Source organism: Pan troglodytes, chromosome 1 (assembly GCF_028858775.2).
Source record: "Pan troglodytes isolate AG18354 chromosome 1, NHGRI_mPanTro3-v2.0_pri, whole genome shotgun sequence".
Taxonomy (NCBI): domain Eukaryota; kingdom Metazoa; phylum Chordata; class Mammalia; order Primates; family Hominidae; genus Pan; species Pan troglodytes.
The window spans coordinates 109,407,350-109,435,109 of NC_072398.2; the positions used below are offsets into that span (position 1 = coordinate 109,407,350).

At 42.6% G+C, this 27,760-nt stretch overlaps 1 protein-coding gene across 35 annotated transcripts in view; it reads left to right on the top strand.

The window, feature by feature from the left end:
• Positions 1-27,760, top strand: part of LOC107966245 (myomegalin) — a 229,804-nt gene that overhangs the window by 98,843 nt on the left and 103,201 nt on the right. For all 35 annotated transcript variants that reach the window (XM_054669270.2, XM_054669246.2, XM_054669205.2 and 32 more), the window contains one exon: positions 25,290-25,366. In XM_054669270.2, the coding sequence (XP_054525245.1) occupies positions 25,290-25,366 (77 nt within the window). The remainder of the gene's footprint in view (positions 1-25,289; positions 25,367-27,760) is intronic.

A 27,760-nucleotide genomic window follows, 5' to 3' on the forward strand; every position in this document is an offset into this window, starting at 1 on the left:
ACTTTCTGTCTCATTGACCTGTCTAGTGCTGTCAGTGACATATTGAAGTCCCCCACTATTATTGTGTTACTGTCTATCTCATTTCTTAGGTCTATTAGTAATGGTTTTATAAATTTGGGAGCTCCAGTGTTAGGTGCATATATGTTTAGGATTGTGATATTTTCCTGTTGGACAAGGCCTTTTATCATTATATAATGTCGCTCTTTGTCTTTTTTAACTGCAATTTCTTTAAAGTTTGTTTTGTCTGACATAAGAATAACTACTGCTGGGCCAGGCACGGTGGCTTATGCCTGTAATCCTAGCACTTTGGGAGGCCAAGGCAGGCAGACCACCCCTGCCTGTACTAAACCTATCTGTACTAAAAATACAAAAATTAGCTGGGCATAGTGGTGCACACCTGTAGTTCCAGCTACTTGGGAAGCTGACACAGGAGAATTGCTTGAACCTGGGAGGCAGAGGTTGCAGTGAGCCAAGATCGCGCCATTGCACTCCAGCCTGGACTACAAGAGTGAAACTCCATCTCAAAAAAACCAAAAAAACAAAAAAAACAATAGTTACTTCTGCTTGCTTTTGCTTTTGGTGTCCATTTGCATGAAATGTCTTTTTCCACACCTTTACCTTAAGTTTATGTGAGTCCTTATGTGTTAGATAAGTCTCTTATGTGTTAGGTGAGTCTCTTAAAGGCAGCAGATAGTTGGTCGGTTAATTCTTATCCATTCTGCAATTCTGTATCTTTTAAGTGGCGCATTTCGGCCATTTACATTCAATGTTAGTATTGGGATGTGAGGTACCATTCCGTTCATTGTGCTTTTTGTTGCCTGTATACCTTGGTTTTTTGGGTTTTGTTTTTGTTTTTTTGAATTGTATTTTTGTTTTATAGGTCCTGTGAGATTTATATTTTAAAGAGGTTCTGTTTTGATGTGTTTCCAGGTTTTGTTTCAAAATTTGAAGCTTCTTTTAGCAATTCTTGTAGCGCTGGCATGGTAGTGGCAAATTCTCTCAGCATTTGTTTGTCTGAAAAATACTGTATCTTCTCTTCGTATATGAAGCTTAGTTTCACTGGATACAAAATTCTTGGCTAATAATTGTTTTGTTTTAGGATGCTGAAGATAGGGGCCCAGTCCCTTCCGGCTTGTAGGATTCCTGCTGAGAAATCTGCTGTTAATCTGACAGGTTTTCCTTCTTAGGTTACTGGGTTCTTTTGTCTCACAGCTCTTAAGATTCTTTCTTTTGTCTTAACTTTAGATAACCTGATGACAATGTGCCTAGGTGATGATCTCTTTGCAATAAATTTCCCAGGTGTTCTTTGTGCTTCTTGTATTTGTTTAGGTCTCTAGCAAGGTTGGGGAAATTTTCCTCAATTATTCCCCCAATATGTTTTTCAAACTTTTAGATTTCTCTTCTTCCTCAGCAATGTCAATTATTCTTAGGTTTGGTCATTTAACATAATCCCAGAGTTTTTGGAGGCTTTGTTCATATTTTCTTATTTGTTTTTCTTTGTCTTTGTTGGATTGGGTCAAATTGAAGACCTTGTGTTCGAGCTCTGAATTTCTTTCTTCTACTTGTTTGATTCTATGGCTGAGACTTTCCAGACCATTTTGCATTTCTATAAGTAAATACTAACACAGTATTTGGTGTGTCTCCTGGGTCCTGCAGGAGCCATCTGCTTCCTTCAGGGAGCCTGTGGGTCCTCTCAGGTTTTGTAATTTATTCCTCCAGTCATTCTGGAGCAAAAATTCATGATACGAGCCTCCACATGCTTCTCTGTCCATCCGAGTCGGAGCTGCAATCTAGTCCTGACTTCCATCCACCATGATCCTGAGTTTTCCTTTTAGCTTAGTGATTTTGGGAGCCCAAGATATTTTCCTTTCCCACCCACCTAGCACAGTTGTATTGATGACAACAGGGTTGTCAACTCTCTACTTCAAAAATCAGGAAGTGCTGGGTCCAGAGCTGGATTCCCAGAGTCTTCCTGTAGCAGAAATCAAATGAAGGCGGTGAACTTCTGGGACTCAGAGGAGCAGATCCCTTAGAGGTGGGGAGCAGTATTGTTCTAAGGCTTGTTCTTTCCAACCCCTTCTAGTCTGTGGGATTGTGGGGAAGCTCAGCTTGCTGACAAAACCATTTGGAGCCTCAGAAGACTAGGAGGCAGGTTAGTAATAACCAGTCCCTGCCATCTTCTGTGAAGCTGGGGTGAGAGCAGACAGGTTCCTTCAGCTGTGTGGAAGCTTGGTTCTGTAGGGAGCACATAAAAGGGCTGGAGAGAATTGCTGCAGTTGGAGGATGGTGATGTCAATTAGGAATGGAATTCCACCTGACGCTTTCTGAGTTGGCCTTCAACTGCTAGCTTCCAAATTTCTACCTCCCGTCTCCTTCCTCCTGTTTTCTCTACTGCTGCAAGGGGACAGGGTCTTAACCAGTGCCTAACGTTCTTGATATAAGATGCAGGAAAATAAATGGTTATAAGGAAAGCAGCCTGAGAACTCCTTCCCTATAATTTGCAGCTACTTTATCTGCAGAAGAGGTTTCTAGACCCAGGTCTTGTCCCATCTTCTGGTATTAAATTCTTCCTACTCTTAGGCCCTTTCTGTCCTTCTTTGCCCCATATCCTCCCCCCACTTTTCCCAAATTCACTCATGCACATGGCAAGTAAACGCTAAATACTTCCCATTTAAATGCTATAGAGGAAGAAATCTGTTTTGTGTTTACTGTGTGCCAGGCACCATGTTATGCATTTTACACATATTTAATTTCAACCATATAATAGTCCTATGAAGTGGGTGTCTTGTTCCCATTTTTCACAGGATGAAATTTGCCATCAATAGGCTCAGGGAGAGTACCTGGTATCCCAGCAGCCGTGTGGCCTCATTCTACAGTTAAGCAAGGCTTTGGTACATTCTTTAGAATTTAGTTAGTAACTCTTTCAAATGCAAATGATGTTTTCCAGTGAATAACTACATTGTGTTATTCACTGGAGAGAAAGAAAGGACTCTAGTAAAATGATATTTACTTTCATAGTGACTTTTGCCAAGATTGTGGCAGGAAGGGGTGGCATTGTCTCATTGAGGTACCTGCAGTACAAGGTGGCATTGACCTCATTTTTACTCTTAAAACAGGTGCAACTTGCCGTGTGCAATGTGCCTGGGCTGTCCTTATCTGTATAGGTTGCCCTGTTAGGCTTGTGCTGAGTCTGGTTTGGAACTCCAGAATTCAGAGGAAATAGGAAATTCGTTAAACCAAACTAAAAAGGTTAGGAAATGAGGCTTATGTGAAAAGGGCAATGGAATTGGGATTTTTACTTTGGGGGAAAACAGACTTACAGGTGACCTAATAGTGCCTTTTAGGTACTGAAGTCTCAATATGTGACAAGTGGTAATTAGTTATTCTCTGTCCCTGCCGAGGATAAGAATAGGTCAATCCTAGTTTAAACTAAACATTAGTCTTCATTCATTTAAAAATATGTACTAAGCCCCTACTGTGTTCTAGATTCTATTGGAGGTGACTGGAGTATATATCAATATATTCATGTATAAGTCTTTGTTTTATTTCTTTTGGGTAAATACCCAGTAGTGGAACTGTTAGGTCATATAATAAGCACATACAGGCATTCCCATCCTCATAGAACTTATAGTCTGTCATGAGTAGACAGAAAATAAACAATAAATATTATAAATAAAATATGTAGAATGTTGGAAAGTGAAAGTCCTCTTGGGGCAGGGGAAGGAGAGCATTTAAATGCTTCCCATTTATTTCTGATCAGCTCTTGATAGAAAAAAAATTGCTCCCTATTTAAATCCTATGGAAGAAGAAATCCATTTAGTGTTTACTATAAGCCAGGCACCATGTTATGCATTTTACACATATTTAATCTCAATCAAGTAATAGTCCTACGAAGTGGGGGTCTTGCCCCACTTCAAAAATGAGCAAAGGTGTGGTGGCTCAAATCTGAAACTCCAGCACTTTGGGAGGCAGTGGTGGAAGGATTGCTAGAGCCTAGGAGGTCAAGGCTGCAGTGAGCTGTGTTTGCATCACTGAACTCCAGTGATCAGACTGCACTCCTGGGCAACAGATCGAGACCTTGTCCCAACTAAAAAATGGGCAAAGGACATGAACGGAAGACATACATGGGGCCAACAAATATTTGAAAAAATTCTCATGCTCAATATCACTAATCATTAGAGAAATGCAAGTCAAAACCACAATGAGACACAATTGCACACCAGTCAGAATGCCTACTGTGAAAAACAAAAAATAAGGTGTTGGCAAGGTTGTAGAGAAAAGTGCTTATACGCTGTTGGTGAGAATGTAAATTAGTTCAGTCACTGCGGAAAGCAGTTTGGTGATTTCTCAAAGAATTTAAAAGAGAACTACCATTTGACCCAGCAATCCCATTACTGGATATATACCCAAAGGAAAATAAATTGTTCTACCAGAAAGACACATGCACTTACATGTTCACTGCAGCACTATCCACAATAGCAAAGACATGGAATCAACCTAGATACACATCAACAGTAGACTGGGGAGGAAAAATACGGTACATATAAAGCACGGAATACTATGCATCCATTAAAAGAATGAAATCATGTCTTCTGCAGCAAAAGAGATGCAGCTGGAGGCCATTATCCTAAGCTAATTAACACAGGCACAGAAAACCAAATACTGCATGTTCTCACTTATAAGTGAGAGCAAAACTTTGAGACATGGACACAAAGATGGGAACAATAAGCACTGGGGCCTACCCCAGTGGAAGGCAGAAGGGGGGCGAGGGTTGAAAAGCTAACTATTGGGTACTATACTTACTACCTGCGTGATGGGTTCATTCATACACCAAACCTCCGCAACATGCAAGTTACCCATGTAACAAACCTGCACATGTACCCCCTGAACCTAAAACAAATGTTGAAAAAAAATTACAGGAGTGGAGAGCAGGTTGCAGTATTAAGGAGTGGCCAGGAGAGGCCGTGTTTAGAAAGTGATTTAAAACACCCTTCCATACCCAAATGCACAGCCACCCCTACCCCCATCCCTCCTTCACCCCCCAACACATTTATTATCTCACAGTGTGTGTGGGTCAGGAATCCAGGCACCGCTTAGCTGGGTTGTCTGTTTAGGGTCTCCCTAGGCTACAGCCAAGGTATTGGCCAGGCTGCATTCTCCTCTAGAGGCTTGACTGAGGAATCTGACTCAGAGCTCACTTGGGCTGTCAACAGAATCCATTTCTTTGTAGCAGTAGGACTGAGGGCCTTGACTTCTTGCCAGAGGTTGGCTAGAGGCTGTCCAGGGTTCCTTGAAGTCACCTAGTGTTCCTTGCCATGTGAGCTTTCCCCATATGGCCACTTCAAGTCAGCAAGGAGAGGCTCTAGAGCAAATCTGCAAGCAAGAGAGCCTTGAAATTTAATATAATCACAGGAGTGACATTCCTTCACCTTTGCCATATTCTATTGGTTAGAAGTAAGTCGCAGGGCCTGCTCATACCCAAAGAGAAGGAGTTACACAAGGGCACAAACACCAAGAGGCGGGGATCATGGGGAGCCACATTGTAGTTTGTGGACCACACTACCTTTTACTTTTTTTTTTTTGAAAGGATGGGATGGAAAGGGAAGCAAATAAACATGACAGTTACCAGTGCAGGAAGATTTGTTTCTAGGTTTACCTTCACAGCATTTATGGCCTTCCAAGCTGACCTGAGGCAATGAAAGCATCCTAGACTGGTAGTCTCCATGCCAACCAAGCTCTTTACTCATTCTTTGCACTTGGCAGTTTGCATTGCCACTTGCTATGTCATTTTAGTTTTTCCTTTCATGTTTTGGTTAAATAAACTTTATTAAGTATGCAGTTAGATAAATTTTAACAAATGTATACCACTGTATAACAAACACCAGACAATCAAGGTAAAAAAATACTTCCATCGCACCAAAAAAGTTTCCATATGTCCTACTGGTGCCACGTGTTTCAAACCTTTCATACCTCTGGCTGCAGAAAACCACTGATCTGCTTTCTGTTGATAGATAGTTCTGTCTATTCTAGAATTTCATTGAAAGTGAATCATAAAATACAGACTATAGTATCTGGCTCTTAGAATAATGATTTTGAGTTTCATCCATGCTATTTGTATCAGTAGTACATTCATTTTTATTGCTGAGTAGTATTCCATTGTATGAATGTAATACAATTTGTTTATTCATTCATTTGTTGATGAATGTATGAGTTGTGTTCAGTAACAGGCTATTATGGATTAAGCTGCTATGAATATTCATGTAACAAGTCTTTGTTTTATTTCTTTTGGGTAAATGCCCAGTAGTGGAACTGTTAGGTTATATAATAAGTATATATAGATTAAATATCTCTTATCTGAAATGCTTGAACCAGAAGATTTTCAGATTTGTTCAGATTTTGAAATATTTGCATATACATAATGAGATATCTTGGGGATGGGACCCAAGTCTAAACATGAAATTTATTTATGTTTCATATACACCTTGTACACATAGCCTGAAGGTAATTATGTTTTTCTCTTGGGGATGCTGAATAAACTGGGTGTTGTGCCTGCATTTTTGCTGCAACCTTTCCTGAGGTCAGGTATGGAGCTTTCCACTTGAGGTATCATGTTGGTCCTCAAAAAGTTTTGGATTTTGGAACATGCTGGATTTTGAATTTTTAGATTAGGGATGCCCAGTCGGTATTTCTGCCTATTTTCTGAATAGATACTGTGTAACTATTTTTCAAAGTGGCTATGCCATAGAAAATAATTTTCAAATAGCAACTTGAAGGAGATGACGAAGTTGGCCAAACAGAGAACTGGGGGAAGAATATTCCAGGCAGAGAAACATCAGGAAAGCCATTGTGGCTGATGCAGCATAATCAAGATTAAGCATGCTGGAAGATGAGGCCCCAGAGGGTATGGGGCTTGTGTAGTAAGTCCCTGTAGATGATTTTAAAGACTTCAGCTTTTACTCAGAGTGACATGGGAACCTATTGAAGGGTTTTGAGCAGAGGAGGGGTCTAACAAATGCCAGTCCTGTCTGACCTGTTGAAATGATAAATCTGGTTACAGTATTGCAAATAGGCCGTAGAACAAAAGTAGACACCAGGAGGACTCTTAGGAAGACACTGCAGTAACGTATGTAGGGGCTGATAGTGATCAGACTTAGGTAATAGTGATGCATGTGGGAACAAGTGGTGAAGGTAGCAAATCTAAAAGGATTTTGTCAATGGATTGGATACAGAATGGGAGAGAAATAAAGGAATCAAGGAAAATTCCAGGGTTTTTGGAGTAAGCAACTGGAAGGATGGAGTTGCCATAACTGAGATAGGGAAGGCTATGGATGGAGCAGATTTGAAGGTGGAGAGTAGGGGTTCAGTTTTGGAAATTTGGTGTGTAAGCTATTTGCTAGACATTTTATGTGGCAGTATTAAGTAAGCAGTTGAATACGTAAGTCTAAAGTTCAGGAAATAGAGTAGGGCTAGAGACATAAATTTGGGAGTTATCAGCAAATAGATCATTAAATATTAAATTTAAATATTTAAAGCCATGAAACCATAGGAGATCACCAAAGGAGGTGGAGTTAGACCTTTCCAGGTGGAAGAGAAAAGGACCAGAGACTGGTCCTGTATAGCTCCAACATTAATAATTTGGAGAAAAGAGGAAGAATCAGAAAAGGAAGATAGAGAAGGTACAAACCAGTGAAGTAGGAGAAAAAGTCTGGAGTCCCGGAAGCCAAATGAAGAATGTGTGTAGTGAAGAGGACAGGATCCACCTTTTGAAATCCTGCTGAGAGCTTGAGTAATACGATGATTAAGAATTGACCTTTGGCCCGCCAGACGTGGTGGCTCACGCCTGTAATCCCAGCACTTTGGGAGGCCAAGGTGGGCCAATCACTTGAGGTCAGGAGTTTGAGACCAGCCTGACCAACATGGTGAAACCCGGTCTCTACTGAAAATACGAAAATTAGCTGGACATGGTGGCGCATGCCTGTAATCCCAGCTACTCAGGAGGCTGAGGCAAGAGAATCACTTGAACCCGGGAGGCGGAGGTTGCAGTGAGCCGAGATTGCACCACTGCACTCCAGCCTGGGCAACAGAGCAAGACTCTGTCTCAAAAAAGAATTGACCTTTGGATTTAACAACATGGATGTCATTAGTGATCTTGATTAAAGTAATTCTGGTGGAGTGGTGAAGACAAAAGCCTGCTTGCAGTGGGTTTAAGAAACAATGTGAGGAGAAGAATTGGAGTCAATGAGGATGAATAATTACTTTGAGTTTTGTTTCAAAGGAGAGCAAAGGAATGGGGCATACCTGATAAGGGTATGAGGTCCATAGGGGATTTCTAGAAAGATAAATGAATAATAGCATGTTCGTATGCCAACAGAATTTTCCATTAGAAAGTGAAATATTGATAAAGAGAAGCAGGGGAGACCTTCTAGGTGTTGCCTTTGAGAGGTAGGGGGAATAGGACTTAATTAATACATAAGTGGAAGGTTTGGCTTTAGATAGGAGCATGGATAGTTGATCTATGGTTATAAGTGGAAAGACAGAGAATGTAACCCGAGATGTGTAGATGGATTGATATGGCGGTAAGAGACTGCCAGTGCTTTCTTCTGGTTTTTTTGTTTGTTTGTTTGTTTGTTTTTTTGAGACGGAGTATGTCCCTGTTGCCCAGGCTGGAGTGCAGTGGTGCAATCTCGGCTCACTACAACCTCTGCCTCCTGGGTTCAAGCGATTCTCCTGCCTCAGCCTCCCAAGTAGCTGGGATTACAGGCACACACCACCACACCCGGCTAATTTTTTTGTATCTTTAGTAGAGACGGGGTTTCACCATGTTGACCAAGCTGGTCTCGAACTCCTGACCTCATGATCCGCCCACCTCGGCCTCCCAAAGTGCTGGGATTACAGGCGTGAGCCACCACACCTGATCCAGGTGGGCCTTTTCTTATCACCACTGCCTGAAATCTTTCCCTCTCTGTGCTCTTCCAGCAATTGCCTACCCAAACCCTAGGCCCAGCTGACTTTGGAGGTCTCCAGTTGAACCTTCACCTTTTACTGGAATGGAGCAGTCTCTGCAAGAGGGGTTGGTGGAAGTAGGAAGCCAAAAAATTGAGAAAAGAAACAGTAAGAAGAGGAAGTTCTTGCAGGGAGAATTGTTTTTCAAGAGAGCTATATTTTTATTTTGAACAGCATCCATTTGTTTGATAAATATATCATTATCTTCTGTGTGTGGGCATTGTGCTAGCAATGCTACAATGGTGAGAAGATAGAGGGAGTCCCTGCCCTCATGACACTTAGAGTTTAGTGTCTGAACATAGTCCGAGCAGCATTGTGATACGCTGACTCCTGTTAAGTACAGTGCCTGTTATCATCCCTGCCCAGTGGTTTTGCTTCACTCATAATTACCTAGAGTCATTTTGGTATTTTGTTGGTTGATGGATGCCAGCACCCCACAAAACTCTCCAAGATGCTATGAGACCACAGGATTAACTGTGATTCAGGTCAGACTATGTCTTAATGCAAAGTACTTAAAGCAAATACATCTTTTTCCTAACATCTTATAGAACAGTGCTGTCCAACGTAAATATAAGCCATACATGTAATTCAAATTTTTCTGATAGCCACATTAAAAAAAGTAAAAAGAAATATGTGAAATTAATGTTAATAATATATTTAAAACATTATCATTTCAACATGAAATCAACATTTTAAAATTATTAATGAGATGTCACATTCTTTTGTTGTAGTTAGTCTTTGAACTCCTGTGCGTGCTAAGTCTGAAATCCTTACAGCACATTTCGATTTGGACTAGTCACATCTCAAGGGTTCAGTAGCCACATGTGGCTCATGCCTGCCATCCTGGATGGTACATCTGTAGAGTCTACAGGGTAAGTGCTGTCCCTAGTGGAAGCAGAGCTTCAGAAGAGTTGCCTGATCATAGGACCTGGCTTCAGGACACAGCCAGGCTTCCAGGGAAGGAGTGACTGCTAGATATTAGAACTTAGTTTCTAATATCTTGTCTGTTTATTGTGTGAGATTCTGTATAGGAAAAATGGTCCCAGACTTTGCAAAACACCAGTGACTGGCTTTGTCCTTTTTAGAGAACAGATCAAAGTATGTTTCAATCCAGAATTGAAAGCTGAATTTGGGGATAAATTTCAGATTATGTTAGATATTACAGATAATTTAAAAATATTTAGCAAGTTTCCTATGCAACAATTTATCTATAGAAAAATTAATATAGTTTTTATATTCCAAAGTAAGGTTTTACTTAGTTTCCAGTTCTATAGCTGCTGCCCAAAGAAAACATTTATGTGAGAAGTTAAGGAAGTAAAGGGTGGTTCCCGTGAGCTCCAGTTCCTAAATAGCTGAGAAAAACAAACATTCTGAACATCCCCTTTAGCTCCTTCGGCAGGGCTGGGCTCCTGTCTCCACACAAGGTGTCCTAGGGCATTACAGGGGCTCCAGACTTACCCCTGGCTTTTGCAGGGGGCCTGCCCTTTGCTAAATTAAGCCCAGCCAGGCCTATCTGTGAACAGAGAGGCTCCAGCCGAGTGAGAGAGATTGGTTCTGCTAAGGAATGTCCTGGGGAGGGGAGAGAATCGCTGAGATCATGGGTATTTATGTGTATGTTTCTCACTTGCCAGCTCAGTTGGGCCACATCAACAGAGGCCTCTGGGACACGACCAAGATTCTAACAGAGTGACTATAGGGAATGAATAGCTCATGACACACTGAGAAGGGTTTAATTGGAGATCAGTGTGAATACCACAGCAGAATGTATCTTGGGAACTCTGTGCTCAGAGTCTAAATAAAACAAGCAGAACACCTCATTTTCCCTCATTTTTCTTTTTGTTTAAAAAAATGGATTTTGTTTTTTATTTTATTTTTTAGTTTTTATTTTTTTAAAATGAGATAGGGTCTTTCTATGTTGCCCGGGCTGGTCTCAAACTCCTGGGCTCGAGGGATCCTTCTGCTTCAGCCCCTCAAAGTGCTAGGATTACAAGTGTGAGCCACCAGGCCTGGTCAGATTTTGTTTTTTAGAGCAGTTTTAAGCTCACGGCAAAGTTAAGCAGAAGAGCCAGAGATTTCCCATTTACTCCCTGCCCCTACATACATACCTGTATATATACAGCCTCCCCCACTATCCAAACCCAAAGATGTCTCATTTTGATATATCTTTTCTTGGATTCTTAAGCTTAGTGTTGACCAGAAATACCTCTTATTATGATTCATGCATCTGACTATCTTTGGGAAAACTAACATTTATTGAACACCCACTATATGTCAGGTATTTTTTTTTTTAACATCTTTTCATTTACAACCCTGAAAGGTAGGGGTATTAGCACCATTAAAAAAACTAACAACAGAAGGAAATGAAACTTAGGTTAAAATGATTTACCTCTAGAATACAGAGATGAACTACGTGAAACTGTAAAAAAAGATTGAATATCTCCATTTTTATATGGTTCAACCTAATAGAATGTGAGAGGGCTCATATTTGAACCCAGGCCAATTTAGTTCAAAAGCCTATACTTTGCATTGTACTGTACCACTGCCCTAAAATTACTAGAATAGCACTGGATTCTTTATTTTCCCTTGGGGGTGCTGTAGTTTCACATAGATGTAGATTTATATTCCTGCTCCTTAGAAGACTAGAACAGCGATGCTTAGAGAAAGAGCAAACCAAGGTATGGTATATCTTGAGTTAGAGTAGGAGTTGAGTTGAGTGGGAGCCTAAGTTTAGAGACTAAAGCTAGGAGTTATATGATGGACCCGCACTGTTTCGTGTATCTGCTGCTATTTATATCTGCCACCTGTGTGCATTTCCATACAGCTGATTCTGGGTTCTCTTTTGTTTGTTACATGCTATGATAATCATTGGTTTAATTAACCCCATAGGCTGTAAACTCTCTGAAGACTGTGATTCTGTCTGTCTTGCTCTTTCTAGTACCTATTAAAGTGTTGGCACATACCAAGTAGGTGCTTACTAAGTATTTTATGAAAAAGCAAATGAATAAACAAATGATACTATCTCAGCTACTCTGTCCTCTGCCCAATGAGCACTGTCTCTGTCTTTGCCTCTGTCTCTCTCTCTCTCCACACACACACACACACACACACACACACACACACACACACACATACACACACCCTAGCTGTGTCTATCCAAACACCTAATCTCCTTAGCACTCATCCATGGTCTCAGTGCTTACTCAGACATGGGTGTCTGTGTTTGTCTAATCAAGGTAAACCAGGCTGGGAAAGGACTGGTATTGCTTTGAAGCTTTTACTAAGGACTGACATAGGTTGGGCTTGAAATATGACCTGAACAGAGCAGTTTTGCCATTTGAATGTGGAGCCTTATATTGAATAAACTGAAACTTTTCCACTTGGTTTTTTCCATCTCTTTGGAGAACAGGACTGGACACTAAAGCAGGCTCTGGCAGGAGAATGTCCTGGTCTTGCAGAATCTTCTGGTTGCTAAGGCTGAGGACACAGCCCCACTGTCCTTTCTCTGGCAACAAAGGACATTTGTCACATGTTGGGGCGACTTATGTTTCTAATTTGGGACTTAACTGTACTAGTAAAAGACAGCAAATGTGGAATCAGTAGAAAGGTAGAGATTGTGCATTTGAATCAAGACTTTCTTCCACTTCACATTAAAGTGTAAAAACTTAATGCTTTGCATTTGAATACCTTCTGATGGGTGGCTAGGTGTCTCACATAAGCGTAAAAGATGAGTAATGCAGGTGGTATTATCATTCTTATGGGCAAGAAGGAGAGGTTGTAATTCAAGTTAATTGTATAGAAGCATAAAGCTTTGGGGACGACCAGTTTAAGGTCACACAGGGAGTTAATGTTAGCCAGATATCTAGACCCACTAAGGCTTCATTTTTGCTCTAAAACTTATGAATGGAGAGAAACTCCATTTACAAAAGAATTCACTTGGAAGCTACTAAAATGTATTTCTGGGGATCCTGCAACGACCAGTCCTTTGTCTTTTGGTCAAGACAGATAGAGTCCTTTCTGAAAATGCTCAGTGCTTCTCCCTGTTTTATAGAGTTATGACCTTGCCCCATTGATGTCAGAGAAGCCTGGAGAAGAAATTCACTCTGCATACAAAAAATACGTATGTACTACACTTTTCCTAGAAGAGATAAGATTCTAAAAATGAAAGGTTTTAAAATAAAACCCATTCACTAATAGTTACTTTTCACTTTGGGTGAATAATCAGGAGTTACATCAGGGTTTCCCTACAAGATTTTGAAACTCTTCCTCCTGCTAAATTATTTTTTAAAAATTCCTTTAGTTTACAGAATTGATTAGGATGGGATTTGGTCATATTGATTTTTGTCCCAAATAAAGACTCTTTTGTGGAATGCCAGCTCTTCTCTGGCTTGCTTCCTACTATCTTGCAAAGGTGCAGTACCCATTTCCTTCACTCACTGACCTTAACACAACTCTGATTACACTGAGAACTCCTTGAAGTCAAGGACAATGATGCCAAGAAAAGCACTTAGGTTTTGGCAATCTTTAATCTCCAATACTTTCTTGTCGACTTTATCAATGAATGTATGCTGGTATGCTGTCAAGATTTTTTTAAAACTATTTATTTTTTTTTTGTTTTTATTTATTTATTTATTTATTTGAGATGGAATCTCACTCTTGCCCAGGCTGGAGTGCAGTGGCGCAATCTTCGCTCACCGAAACCTCCGCCTCCTGGGTTCAAGCAGTTCTCCTGCCTCAGCCTCCTGAGTAGCTGAATAGCTGAGTAGCTGAGGAGCCCTGAGTAGCTGGGCTCCCACCACCACGCCCGGCTAATTTATGTATTTTTAGTAGAGATGAGGTTTCATCATGTTGGCCAGGCTGGTCTCGAACTCCTGACCTCAAGTGATCCACCAGCCTCAGCTTCCCAAAGCGCTGGGATTACAGGCGTGAGCCACTGCGCCTGGCCTATTATTATTTTTTGAGTGGCCTGCTCTTAGCCCAGCAGCAAACTTTGAGGGATATAAGCTTGCAGATGAGTTGAAATGCATACACATGAATGCACAAATGTGAAGTTAAATGCCAAAACAAAAATGTAAGCCATCAATTCAAAAGTGATAACAAAGTGTTTATTTCAGAAACTTATACTAAGAGTTACTGTGAGCCAAGAACTTTTATAAAACCTAGAAGGGGAGGCAGACATTTTAAATAAGCAATGTAAGGCAGAGTCGGGTGAGTGCTATACTAGAGGTAAACATCAGATAACCTGGTATGAATCCTGGTTTACTAAGGACAATCTTGATTTTTGCCTGTTGCCCAGAGGTAATTATGATAGCACCTGTTTGTACTATCAGAAGAGTCTCAGTTATTAAATTATAGTCATATAAATTATAAACTAAGTACAGTTGAAGTGAAAAGAAATTATTAGTTCTGACTGGGAGGTTGGGGAAAGGTTTCTATAGGAGAGGATGTTTGAGCTGAACCTAGAAGAACAGATTTAGAAAGAGAAACCATCATAGGCTGAGAACAGTTCAGGCAAAGCCTTGGTGGCCTCCAAGGACACTTGTATGATTGATTTCTCAATCAGCAAATGCCCTTGTCTTTAATGGAGAGTAGTACCACCAATGGCTAGCGAGGTCTTGGAAATTATCTCACCATGAACTATCATCACTCAGAACTCTAGTTATCAGAAAAAATGGCTGCTGGGTAATGACTGATGTCATTGTCATCCTGTGTCAGATCAGAGGGCACAGTTCAAGTTGGGTAAGGTGAGCAGGTGAAAGGGAGAGGAAGAGAGTGAGTGAAGCAATGTGAAAGTTGAAGAGACTAAAGGATAAGAGGTGAAGGGAGAGAACTGTGCTTTTATTGGTTCAATCTGCCCGATTAAAGAAGTTGCAGTTCCTCTTTAAACAAATCTTGTTTTTAATTTATTTCTGCATCTCTTCTTTCCTCCCTGTATCCCATACTCTGTTGTATTCTGAGTCTCCCAAGTTTGAGACGTGCCTAGAGGCAGGTTTAATTTTCTTTATCCCTCAGTATTGGGAAACGGACTCTGCACCACTGAGTCTATGTAAGTCTGGTGGCTGAAAGAAGCTGCCACAGGGAGCCGAATTTTCATTGCTATCTATGACCTGAGTTTAGGTAATTCCAGAAATGAAAATGAAAAAATAAAAAAGAATATGGACATTTACCTTTTTGGGATGAAAATGCCCCTTTTGACTTCTCATTATGTAAGTTTGAAAATTTTCAAATATAAACAAAGACTACGAAAATAGTACCTCCCGATGTATGTGTCCCATTTACCAGGGAGCCATGTTCCCATCACTCAGCTTTAACGGTTCCCAACATTTTGCTGTTCTTTTCAGTGATCTCCCTGCACTGTTCGTTCTCCATCTTGTCCTCTTCCACCCCTTACAGCAACTCTCTGACATCATATAATTTTATTTGGGAAGATATCAGAATATAACTCTCACAGAGAAGGCTTTGTTTTTAAACATAACCACAATGCTATTATTGTACCCAAAAAGCTTAAAAATAATTCCATAATACCATCTAATACTGGGTCCATACTCAATCTTCCCTTTCAAAGTCCGTGTTAAGATCTGGAGATTTTAAGTCAGTATTTCTGAGCTCCAATGTAGTGCACAGGAGTAGGATGTTTAGCCCTTCTTACGGAGAGCATGAGCAGTAGAAGAGGACGCTGGAATCCTAAAGTGTATTCAATCTTCTATTGTCAATGGGTCAATAATATACCTATTAGAGAATATTCTTAGCTTAAAACTGAAAAAGTCAGCCAGGCACGGTGGCTCACGCCTGTAATCCCAACACTTTGGGAGGCCGAGGCGGGCGGATCACGAGGTCAGGAGATCGAGACCATCCTGCCTAACACGGTGAAACCCTGTCTCTACAAAAAATACAAAACAATTATCCGGGCGTGGTGGCAGGCGCCTGTAGTCCCAGCTACTCGGAGACTGAGGCAGGAGAATGGCATGAACCCAGGAGGCAGAGCTTGCAGTGAGCCGAGATTGCGCCACTGTACTCCAGCCTGGGCAACAGAGCAAGACTGTCAAAAAAACAAAAACAAAACAAAAACCTGAGAAAGTCTCTATTTCTATTTATCTACTTATTTGAGATGGAGTCTCGCTCTGTCACCCGGGCTGGAGTGCAGTGGCGCAATCTCAGCTCATTGCAAGCTCCGACTCCTGGGTTCACACCGTTCTCCTGCCTCAGCCTCCCGAGTAGCTGGGACTACAGGTGCCCGCCACCACACCCGGCTAATTTTCTGTATTTTTAGTAGAGACGGGGTTTCACCGTGTTAGCCAGGATGGTCTCATTTCCTGACCTTGTGATCCGCCTGCCTCAGCCTCCCAAAGTGCTGAGATTACAGGCGTGAGCCACCGTGACTGGCCCTTATTTTTTATTTTTTTGAGGTAGAGTTTCTCTCTGTCACCCCAGCTGGAGTACATTTTTTTATTTTTTCGAGATGGAGTTTCGCTCTGTCACCCCGGCTGGAGTACATTTTTTTATTTTTTCGAGATGGAGTTTCGCTCTGTCACCCCGGCTGGAGTACAGTGGCACAATCTCGGCCCACTGCAACCTCTGCCTCCTGGGTTCAAGCGATTATCCTGCCTTAGCCTCCCGAGTAGCTGGGATTACAGGCACCCACCACCACGCCTGGCTAATTTTTGTATTTTTAGTAGAGACAGCGTTTCACCAGTTTGTCCAGGCTGGTCTGGAACTCCTGACCTCAAGTGATCCGCCCGCCTCAGCCTCCCAAAGTGCTGGAATTACAGGTGTGAGCCCCCGCGCCCAGCCAAAACTGAGAATGTCTTTTAAAGACTTCAGATAAAAAGTTTTCCACATAATCTCACAGCATTATCTATTCCCTTCTCACTCATTCAACAAACATATCATTGTTAGTCCACTTCCGCCTCTTGTCATCTATTCCTTCTTTGTTCTCTTGTTGGTTCACTCTTTCAATGCTTTTACTGCACAAAGAGCTGAGAGACACTGTGAGGACCTCAGATTAGTCACAGCTGCCGGTTATTTGTTTTTGTTGTTGTTGTTGTTGTTGAGACGGAGTCTTACTCTGTCACCCAGGCTGGAGTGCAGTGGCGCGATCTCGGCTCACTGCAAGCTCCGCCTCCCGGGTTCACGCCATTCTCCTGCCTCAGCCTCCGAGTAGCTGGAACTACAGGCACCTGCCACCACGCTCGGCTAATTTTTTTTGTATTTTTAGTAGAGACGGGGTTTCACCGTGTTAGGCAGGATGGTCTCGATCTCCCGACCTCGTGATCCGCCCGCCTCGGCCTCCCAAAGTCCTGGGATTACAGGCGTGAGCCAGCGCGCCCTAGCTGCGGTTATTTGTATCAGACATTGTGCTGGGTACTTTACATAAATTCATTTATTCCTCACTACAAACTTTGAGGTAATTTTTGCAGCCCCTATTTTATAAATGAGGAAATTAGGTTGTAAAAGTTGAAGTAATTTACACAAAAAAGGTCCCCCAGTTAGGAAGTGGCAGAAAGGTATGTGAACCTAGGTTTACTTATCCTGAAATTCCTGCCCCAGCATGACAACGCTGAGAGGCAGTATCTTAATAACCAGTGCACCTGGGTATTTCTGCCACACCATCATTTCCTCTGTCCTTAAGGAGTTTGCAATTTAAAAGGGTAAATAAGACAGGTGTAGAAATATGAAGCATTTACACAGGATGCCAATGTTGCAGTATGAAAAGAATATTTGAAAGCTCATAATGTCATCATGAGAAATTACTTTTAATTTGGAGAGATAAAGTAAGGCTTCACAGGGGACGTAGCATTTAACCATGAAGCTGAAGGGCACACAATGATGTGGCACCAAGAAGCATAGGGAATATTTGGGAAATCCAGTTAGGCCAGCAGATAATAATGGAAGATAAAGCTGGATAGGTAGATTGAGGTCAAATTTTGAATAGACTCTATTATCAGGCCAGTTGTGTATAATTTAATCGCTGTACAGTTAAAAATCATTAAAAGGTTTTTTCTTTCTTTCCTTTTTCTTCTTTAGCTGGACCTGCATCACATATTAAATGCTTTTTGAACAGAGAGAATGAAATAACCAGAGCTATGCTTTAGGAAAAATTTAAGTAGTAGAGGGACTGAGGTTGGGGAAACCAGATATGAGACTATTCATGTACTCCAGTCCTGGGGAGAAGGAAGAAATACCTAATAGAAGTTTAATTTCAGCTTCATCATTGAAACTTTTTCTTGAGTTAGATGGGCGAACACTCCTTTGGAGGCATGAAGAAAGAGAAGTGCTTTCTTCCCATCTCCCCTTTCTTGAGTACATAAATTTCCTTAGATATCTTGACAAAGAGCCAAGAAGACTTGGTGATAAAATAAGCAAATGCAGTTAATTTGGAATCTACTGATGCTATAAAAGAATTTAACAATTTACACATGAATATTTAGTAATGGAGAATGAATAAATGTGATAAGCTATATGATGATTTTTCTACAGAAAGAAGGTGCAAGAAGGTTAGACTTTGGTGTAAGATTATTGCTTTTACCTTGAAAACCCTTCTGGATTTCAGCTATCCTAGTTAGAGAGGGTAAATTGTTATTGTTTTTATAGTTAATAATAGTTATCATTTTCTGAATACTGACTGCATGCCAGGCACTGTGCGATGTGATTTTTGTGCATAATTTCATTTAGTCTCCCTAACATCCTTTGTAGATTGATATCATTGTTATCTCCTTGATAGATGAGGTGAATGAGCCTCTTAGAGAGGGCAGGTGACTTGTCAAGCCCCCTTCTCGCCTTCAGAGCCTATGCTCTTGACCACTATACTTACTGCCTCCATATATTCTTTCAAGACTAAATGCAGCACATTCTCTAATTCTATAATTTACCACATTCTACAAAATCAGACAAAACTGGGCAGTGTTTGCTAAGCTGGTCTCTCTGATAAAAGGCTAAAGCAAGAGTGGAGTGTTGGTTTCAGTTACGGCTTTTACCTTGGAGGTAACCCTTCTGGATTTCAATTTCCTTGTCTTTAAACTAAGAGAACTAGAACACAGAAATGCTGAGGTCTTCAAATCTGTGAATCTTTGGCCAAATTGGTCAAAGCATTGACTTCATTTTCTTCAGTAGGATTTAGAACGTACTAATTTATGTCCTCTGTTTTCCTTCCTTTTAGATCTAAGTATTTTTCCTGGTAAGGCTGAGGTCTCTGACTGGCACTAGTTAGCCTGGACATAAAGGGAAAGTGAATCAAGTTTGTTGCACAGCTGCGTGCAAGGCATTGTTCTATGCTTATCATGCACATTGTCTCATTCAATCCTCACAGAATCCCTCGTGAATACTTATCTTCATTAAAAAGCAAAGCAACCACACTATACTTATAAGAAAACTGAGGCTCATAGTGATTAGTTAACCTGCCCAAGGTCACCTAGCAGGAAAGTGATAGAGCCAGGATTTGAACCTAATTCTTTCTGGCTTTAGGTTGGTTTCATAGTGCCTCTCACATTCCCTGTTGTTTGTTTATTTTTATTTGAATATTCAAAGATTCCTCATGCAAAAATAGTATTAATAGTAAGGGACTTTTCAGGGAACTTTCTGTTGATCAGTTTATACCTGATAGAGATTCCCTATGTCACATCATGAGACTAAGAACTAGGCAGAGGACATCCATATAGCTCCAGTCATTTGAGACCTCACGTATTTTTAGATATGAGATTTTTAAAAAATCTGCTCAAGCAATTTTGGCTTATCTGAGGTGGTTTAGCATATCCAGACTTTTCTGATTTATATAAATTAGCCAGGCATAGGAATATCATTGATAATAACACTTCATAATTATAGATTCCATTTTCTTTCATATGAGATTTAAATAGCTTTTTGCCCACTCTTTGTCATTTTCCAGGTGGAGAAGCCTTAGCAGAATTTTACCCAAGGTCACAGAAGTGAATCAATTGGTGGCAGAAATAATAATAAACTTAAGAGTCCTCTTTCTCAGCACCATATCCTGAACACTGAATCCACTTGAAACATTATGGTCTCATGGAAAGCAAACTGCTGTTCCAAATGATAATGCTGTTGTTCTTGATGATGATGGTGATAATAATATTATTATAATTAAAATTATAGTTATACCTGTGTTAGAAACACTGTCCTAAGTCCTTTACATGTATTGATTTATTTATGCCTCACGATCCTCTCAGGTAGGTTTATGAATGAGGAAAATACAATTATCTGCCTATTACAGATTAGGAAATTGCTCCCTCTTTGCATTTCCCACATAATTGAATGCATATTCCTTCACCTCTATGAAGGGCCTCTAGCTTAGGGACCATTTTTTATGAAGACATTTGAATTCCTTTAAGTATTGACCACAAAGCTGGGGACATAGCAACTGTTCAGCAAATCTTCTATTTTACTGATTCATCAATTGGTGCAGATGAATTATTCTTGCAGTGCCAGGCCATGGAACTGATATAGAGGTCTTAGACTTGTTCTTCATACAAAATTGAAATATGCGTGTTTCCATTTGTTAATCTTTTGGTATTTGTATTGCAGAATAAAATACAGGGTACTCAATTCAATTTAAATTTCAGATAAACAACAAACAATGTTTTAGCATTTAAGTTATGTCTCAAATATTGCAAAGGATATACTTCTAATGAAACAAATTATTTGTTGTTTATCTGAAATTTAAATTGAAGTAGATATCTTTTTTTTTTTTAATTATTATTATTATTTTTTTTATTTTTTATTGATCATTCTTGGGTGTTTCTCGCCGAGGGGGATTTGGCAGGGTCACAGGACAATAGTGGAGGGAAGGTCAGCAGATAAACAAGTGAACAAAGTTCTCTGGTTTTCCGAGGCAGAGGACCCTGCGGCCTTCCGCAGTGTTTGTGTCCCTGGGTACTTGAGATTAGGGAGTGGTGATGACTCTTAACAAACATGCTGCCTTCAAGCATCTGTTTAACAAAGCACATCTTGCACCGCCCTTAATCCATTCAACCCTGAGTGGATACAGCACATGTTTCAGAGAGCACAGGGTTGGGGGTAAGGTCACAGATCAACAGGATCCCAAGGCAGAAGAATTTTTCTTAGTACAGAACAAAATGAAAAGTCTCCCATGTCTACCTTTTTCTACACAGACACGGCAACCATCCGATTTCTCAATCTTTTCCCCACCTTTCCCCCCTTTCTATTCCACAAAACCGCCATTGTCTTCATGGCCCGTTCTCAATGAGCTGTTGAGTACACCTCCCAGATGGGGTGGTGGCCGGGCAGAGGAGCTCCTCACTTCCCAGTAGGGGCGGCCGGGCAGAAGCGCCCCTCACCTCCTGGATGGGGCGGCTGGCCTGGCGGGGGGTTGACCCCCCACCTCCCTCCCGGACAGGGTGGCTGGCCGGGCAGAGGGGCTCCTCACTTCCCGGTAGGGGCGGCCGGGCAGAGGCGCCCCTCACCTCCCGGACAGGGCGGCTGGCCGGGCGGGGGGCTGATACCCCCACCTCCCTCCCGGACGGGGCGGCTGGCCAGGCGGGGGGCTGACCCCCCCACCTCCCTCCTGGACGGGGCAGCTGGCCGGGTGGGGGGCTGACCCCCCCACCTCCCTCCCGGACGGGGCGGCTGGCCGGGCGGGGGGCTGACCCCCTCACCTCCCTCCCGGACGGGGCGGCTGGCCGGGCGGGGGGCTGACACCCCACCTCCCTCCCGGATGGGGCGGCTGGCCGGGCAGAGGGGCTCCTCACTTCCCAGTAGGGGCGGCCGGGCAGAGGCGCCCCTCACCTCCCGGACGGGGCGGCTGGCCAGGCGGGGGGCTAACCCCCTCACCTCCCTCCCGGACGGGGCGGCTGGCCGGGTGGGGGGCTGACACCCCACCTCCCTCCCGGACGGGGCGGCTGGCCGGGTGGGGGGCTGACACCCCCACCTCCCTCCCAGACAGAGCGGCTGGCCGGGCAGAGGGGCTCCTCACTTCCCAGTAGGGGCGGCTGGGCAGAGGCGCCCCCCACCTCCCGGACAGGGCGGCTGGCCGGGCGGGGGGCTGATCCCCCCACCTCCCTCCCGCACGGGGTGGCTGGCCGGGCGGGGGGCTGATCCCCCCACCTCCCTCCCGGACGGGGCGGCTGGCCGGGCGGGGGGCTGACCCCCCCACCTCCCTCCCGGATGGGGCGGCTGGCCGGGCGGGGGGCTGACCCCCCCACCTCCCTCCCGGACGGGGCGGCTGGCCGGGCAGAGGGGCTCCTCACTTCCCAGTAGGGGCGGCCGGGCAGAGGCGCCCCTCACCTCCCGGACAGGGCGGCTGGCCCGGCGGGGGGCTGACCCCCCCACCTCCCTCCCGGACGAGGAGGGAGGACGCTCCTCACTTCTCAGATGGGGTGGCTGCCGGGCGGAGGGGCTCCTCACTTCTCAGACGGGGCGGTTGCCAGGCAGAGGGTCTCCCCACTTCTCAGACGGGGCGGCCGGGCAGAGACGCTCCTCAGATCCCGGACAGGGCGGCAGGGCAGAGGTGCTCCCCACATCTCAGACGATGGGCGGCCGGGCAGAGACGCTCCTCCCTTCCCAGATGTGATGGCGGCCGGGAAGAGGCGCTCCTCACTTCCTAGATGGGATGGCGGCCGGGCAGAGACGCTCCTCACTTTCCAGACTGGGCAGCCAGGCAGAGGGGCTCCTCACATCCCAGACGATGGGCGGTCAGGCGGAGACGCTCCTCACTTCCCAGACGGGGTGGCTGCCAGGTAGAGGCTGCAATCTCGGCACTAAGGGAGGCCAAGGCAGGCGGCTGGGAGGTGGTTGTAGCGAGCCGAGTTCACGCCACTGCACTCCAGCCTGGGCGCCATCGAGCACTGAGTTAACGAGACTCCGTCTGCAATCCCGGCACCTCGGGAGGCCGAGGCTGGCAGATCACTCGCGGTCAGGAGCCGGAGACAGCCCGGCCGACACATCGAAACCCCGTCTCCACCAAAAAAATACGAAAACCAGTCAGGCGTGGCGGCGCGCGCCTGCAATGGCAGGCACTCAGCAGGCTGAGGCAGGAGAATCAGGCAGGGAGGTTGCAGTGAGCCGAGATGGCAGCAGCACCGTCCAGCCCTGGCTCGGGAGACCGTGGAAAGAGGGGAGAGGAGAGAGGAGAGAGGGGAGAGGGGAGAGGGGAGGGGAGAGGGGAGAGGGGAGAGCGGAGAGGGGAGAGGGGAGAGGGGAGAGGGGAGAGGGGAGAGGGGAGAGGGGAGAGGAGAGAGGAGCTGAAGTAGATATCTTATATTTTTATTTGCTAAATCTCGTAATGCTATTTAGTGTTCATAAAATAATAACTTTAAAGGATATCCTGAAAAGACAGGGCTATCATTCCCTTCTTTTGAAGAAATTAGGATATTTTCATCTCACTGGATCTGAATCTATGTTCTAACCTTGGTCAAAAGGTACCTACTTATGAGGGGAACAAACATTCTTCTCAGTATGTCACTAAAAACGTACTAGTAATATGATCTAAAATGCCTTGAGTCCAACTGCCTTCCAGCTCTAAAATTCTTTAATTCTAAGTAACTCTCAAATATCTAAACCAGGTTTCTACTTTTCCCAATTAGTATTTGTGTTTCAACCACCCTGCATGGAAACAGGGGTTATGAAATGCCTTCACAAGTATGGTAGAAAATATGCTGCTATTGTGTGTTGCCTTGGACTTCTAGAAGTCTAGGTGTTGGTGGTTATTATATGGCGATAGTAAAGTAAAATCCTCCCTACTGTTCTAGTACCCACAATACTACTTTTCATACTTTAGCTACTTTACCTTCAGTCTCTCTGTCAACCTCTGATCTAAAGACTTCTTTACTAAATAACGTTCTTCTTGCCTAATACTGTATTATGGACTTCATCAGGGAAGGGACTAATCCATCTTTGCATGCTAACGTTTAAGCTGAAATAAAGTAATCCCTCAATTAACATTTTGCAGAAACCTCCTTAGGTTCCCCTACAAACCTGCCCCTATTTTAGTTAATAGAATGCATTCCCACTGACATGCTGGAAATTTCAGCATTGTCTTTGGTCCTCCCTCCAGTCTAATCTGAATCTCACAAGTCATCAAGGCCTGTGGCTTCTGTCTCTGAAATGTCTTTTGAGTCTTTCTCCCTGTACCTCTTGTCCTTAGACAGTCCCCCTCCCTATTCTGGTTAGTTGCCCCTGACCCACCCACCTTCTTCATAATTCCTTCTTCAACATGGACCCGATCATGCCAATACTTTGCTTAAAGCTCCCTGATAAGTCTTTGATTTCTACTGATTATTATCCAGTTTTTTACTTTTTAAACTTTTTTTATTTTGAGACAGAGTCTCTCTCTGTCACCCAGGTTGGAGTGCAGCAGCATGATCTTGGCTGACTGCAACCTGCAACCTCCACCTCCTGGGTTCAAGCGATTCTCCTGTTTCAGCCTCCCAAGTAGCTGGGATTACAGGCGCATGTCACCACACCCAGCTAATTTTTGTATTTTTAGCAGAGATGAGGTTTCACCATGTTGGTTAGGCTGGTCTCGAAAGCCTGACCTCGAGTGATCTGCCTGCCTTGGCCTCCCAAAGTGCTGGGATTATAGGTGTGAGCCACCGTGGCCGGCCTATCTAGTTGTCTTAGCAGGATTTTCACAAACTAGTTGCAAACTATTTTCTATACTCCTTACCACACACTAAGCCACTTAACCTGCACCAGACACACTTGGGATGTTTTTATTTCCTTATTTCTGTTTCCCCAAATCTTACTTGTTGCATCCTCACCTCAATGAAAATTAATTGTTCCCTGTATAACTTTACCATCAGAGTCCCCTCTCACTTTAAGCAAACCTAATTTATAAAATTCCAATTTTATGATAAAAGCATTGTTTTTAAAAATGTTTACAACCAAATTTCTTTAAATAATTGAATCCCCAGGCATATAAAAGTATTGTTCTATTACTATAATTCTATTAAAAGTATTATTCTAGCAATTTGGTTTTCAGGAACAACCTGTATTAGATAGGAAAAATTTATTTTAATATATACTCTGTCCTGCAATGGTTTAGAGAACGAATAGACTTAAGCAGTGTTCATGATCCAGGGGTAATGATAAATAGGTTGGGAAAATTGATAAGTAGCTCAGGGGAAACCCTGAAGCTGTACAGTTTATTCTTCCTTGACTAGATTGCTGATCCAACTAAATCCCTAATTATGTCAAGGGTCACAAAGAGGGCAGAGATGAGGTGAGAGGCTGTGGACCAAGGCAAGACTCAAATAGGAACCTGGATCCAGAAAAGAGTGTCTGTGGCAGTTAATAACGATTAATGCCTGTGTGTTTTTCAGAACATTGAGCTGAAGGTTGAAGTGGAGAGTTTGAAACGAGAACTCCAGGACAAGAAACAGCATCTGGATAAAACATGGTAAGTTGTAATTTTAAGCTCTGGTCCTTTCCAGAGTCTGTCTTACTAATCTGAGAGCAATAGATTTAGAACCAAATTCCTTAACCTATCTGTGGCATTTGAATCCTGTGTCTGATTCAGGAACTGAAACAATAGATTTTCATATGCTGTGTTTCCCTTGGGCTCTCTCTCTATTACTAGGTCAGATGGACCTTGTCATAAGTTGGTAAATCCACCAGGCCTAAGATTGCAAACTTCCTATTAGTCAGCAATCAACTAAATTGAAACAGTGAATGTTTCCACTTTTAGTAGAGACAAATGCAAATAAGCTTTATCAAACAGTATCAGTCAGCCTATAATAACATCAAGAGCTGAGATAACGTTTGGGGAAAATGGGCACTCTCATACACTACCAGTGAGTGTAAATTGTGACAACATTTTTAGTATGTGATGCTACCTATTATAGTAAAAAAGGAGGATTTCCTTTGATCAAACAATCCCTAGAAGGAATCTGTTTCTTATAAATAAAAGCGTTAGTGTGAAAGGATAAATGTATAAGGATGTTTATTGCATCATTAGTTGTAATGGCAAAAAACTAGGAACAATTATCCATCAACAGGGCATTGATTGAATAAATTTTGGTATTACTACACTGTGGACTATTATGCAGTTATTGAAGAATGAGTTAGCTCTATATTATTGTCCTAGTGGGAATTCCTTGATTAAAGTAAGGGGGAAAAGTTGCTGAGTGATAATTATAGTATATTGAGGAAGAGTGAGATCACAGTCCGTGATAGGGAGAAGACTTGATATTTTTCTTTATATACATTTATATTGCTAAAATAGTTACTTTTATAATTTACAGTTTTTTAAAAGCTTAGTGTTAAATGACAAGTATTACTAAAATTATTAAAAATATTTTCAGACTTCAATAAAGTTTCAGAATACAAAAATTAATGTACAAAAATCAGTAGCATTTCACCAGGCACGGTGGCTCACGCCTGTAATCCCAGCACTTTGGGAGGCCGAGGTGGGTGGATCACGAGGTCAGGAGATCAAGACCATCCTGGCTAACACGGTGAACCCCGTCTCTACTAAAAATACAAAAAAAAAAATTAGCCAGGTGTGGTGGCAGTCGCCTGTAGTCCCAGCTACTTGGGAGGCTGAGGCAGGAGAATGGCGTGAACCCGGGAGGCGGAGCTTGCAGTGAGCCGAGATCATGCCACTGCACTCCAGCCTGGGCGACAGAGCCAGACTCCGTCTCAAAAAAAAAAAAAAAAATCAGTAGCATTTCTACACACCAATAACATTCAAGCTGAGAGCCAAATCAAGAATGCAATCCCATTTACAATATCCGCTAAAAAAAAAATACCTTGGAATACATCTAACCAAGGAGGTGAAAGATCTCTACAAGGAGAACTACGAAACACTGCTAAAAGAAATCATAGATGACACAAACAAATGGAAAAACATTCCATGCTCATGGATTGGAAGAATCAATATCATTAAAATGGCCATACTGCCCAAAGTAATCTACAGATTCAACACTATTCCTATCAAACTACCAATGTCATTCATCAAATGACCAAGATCAAAGCCAGAGGCATCACACTATCCAACTTCAAACTATACTACAAGGCTACAGTTGCCAAAACAGCATGTTGCTGGAAAAAAAAAAGACACATAGACCAATGGAAGCAAATAGAGAACACAAAAATAAAGCTACACACCGACAGCAATCTGATCTTTGACAAAATCAACAAAAATAAGCAGTGGGGAAAGCACTCCCCTATTCGATGGTGGTGGGATAGATAACTGGCTAGCCATATGCAAAAGAATGAAACTGGGCCCCTACCTTTCAGCACATATAAAAATTAACTCAAGATGGAGTAAAGATGTAAATGTAAGACCTCAAACTATAAGAATCCTAGAAGAAAACCCAAGAAACACCATTCTGGACATTGGCCTCAGGAATTTATGACTAAGTCCTCAAAAGCAATTGCAACAAAAACAAAAAGAGACAAGTCGGATTTATTTAAACTAAAGAGTTTTGCACAGCAAAAGAAACTATCAACAGAGTAAACAGACAACCTGTAGAATCTAAAAAAATTTGCAACTAGCATCTGAAAAGGGTCTAATATCCAGAATCCATAAGGAATTTAACAATTGAACAATGAAAAACAGATAACCCCGTTAAAAAAATGAGCAAAAGGCATGATCAAACACTTTTCAAAAGAAGACATACAAATGCCCACCAAATATATGAAAAATTGCTCCACATCACTAATCATCCGAGAAATATAAATCAAAACCACAATGAGATACCATCTCACACCAGTCAGAATGGCTACTATTAAAACGTCTAAAAACAACAGATGCCGGTGAGGCTGCATAGAAATGGGAATGCTTACACGC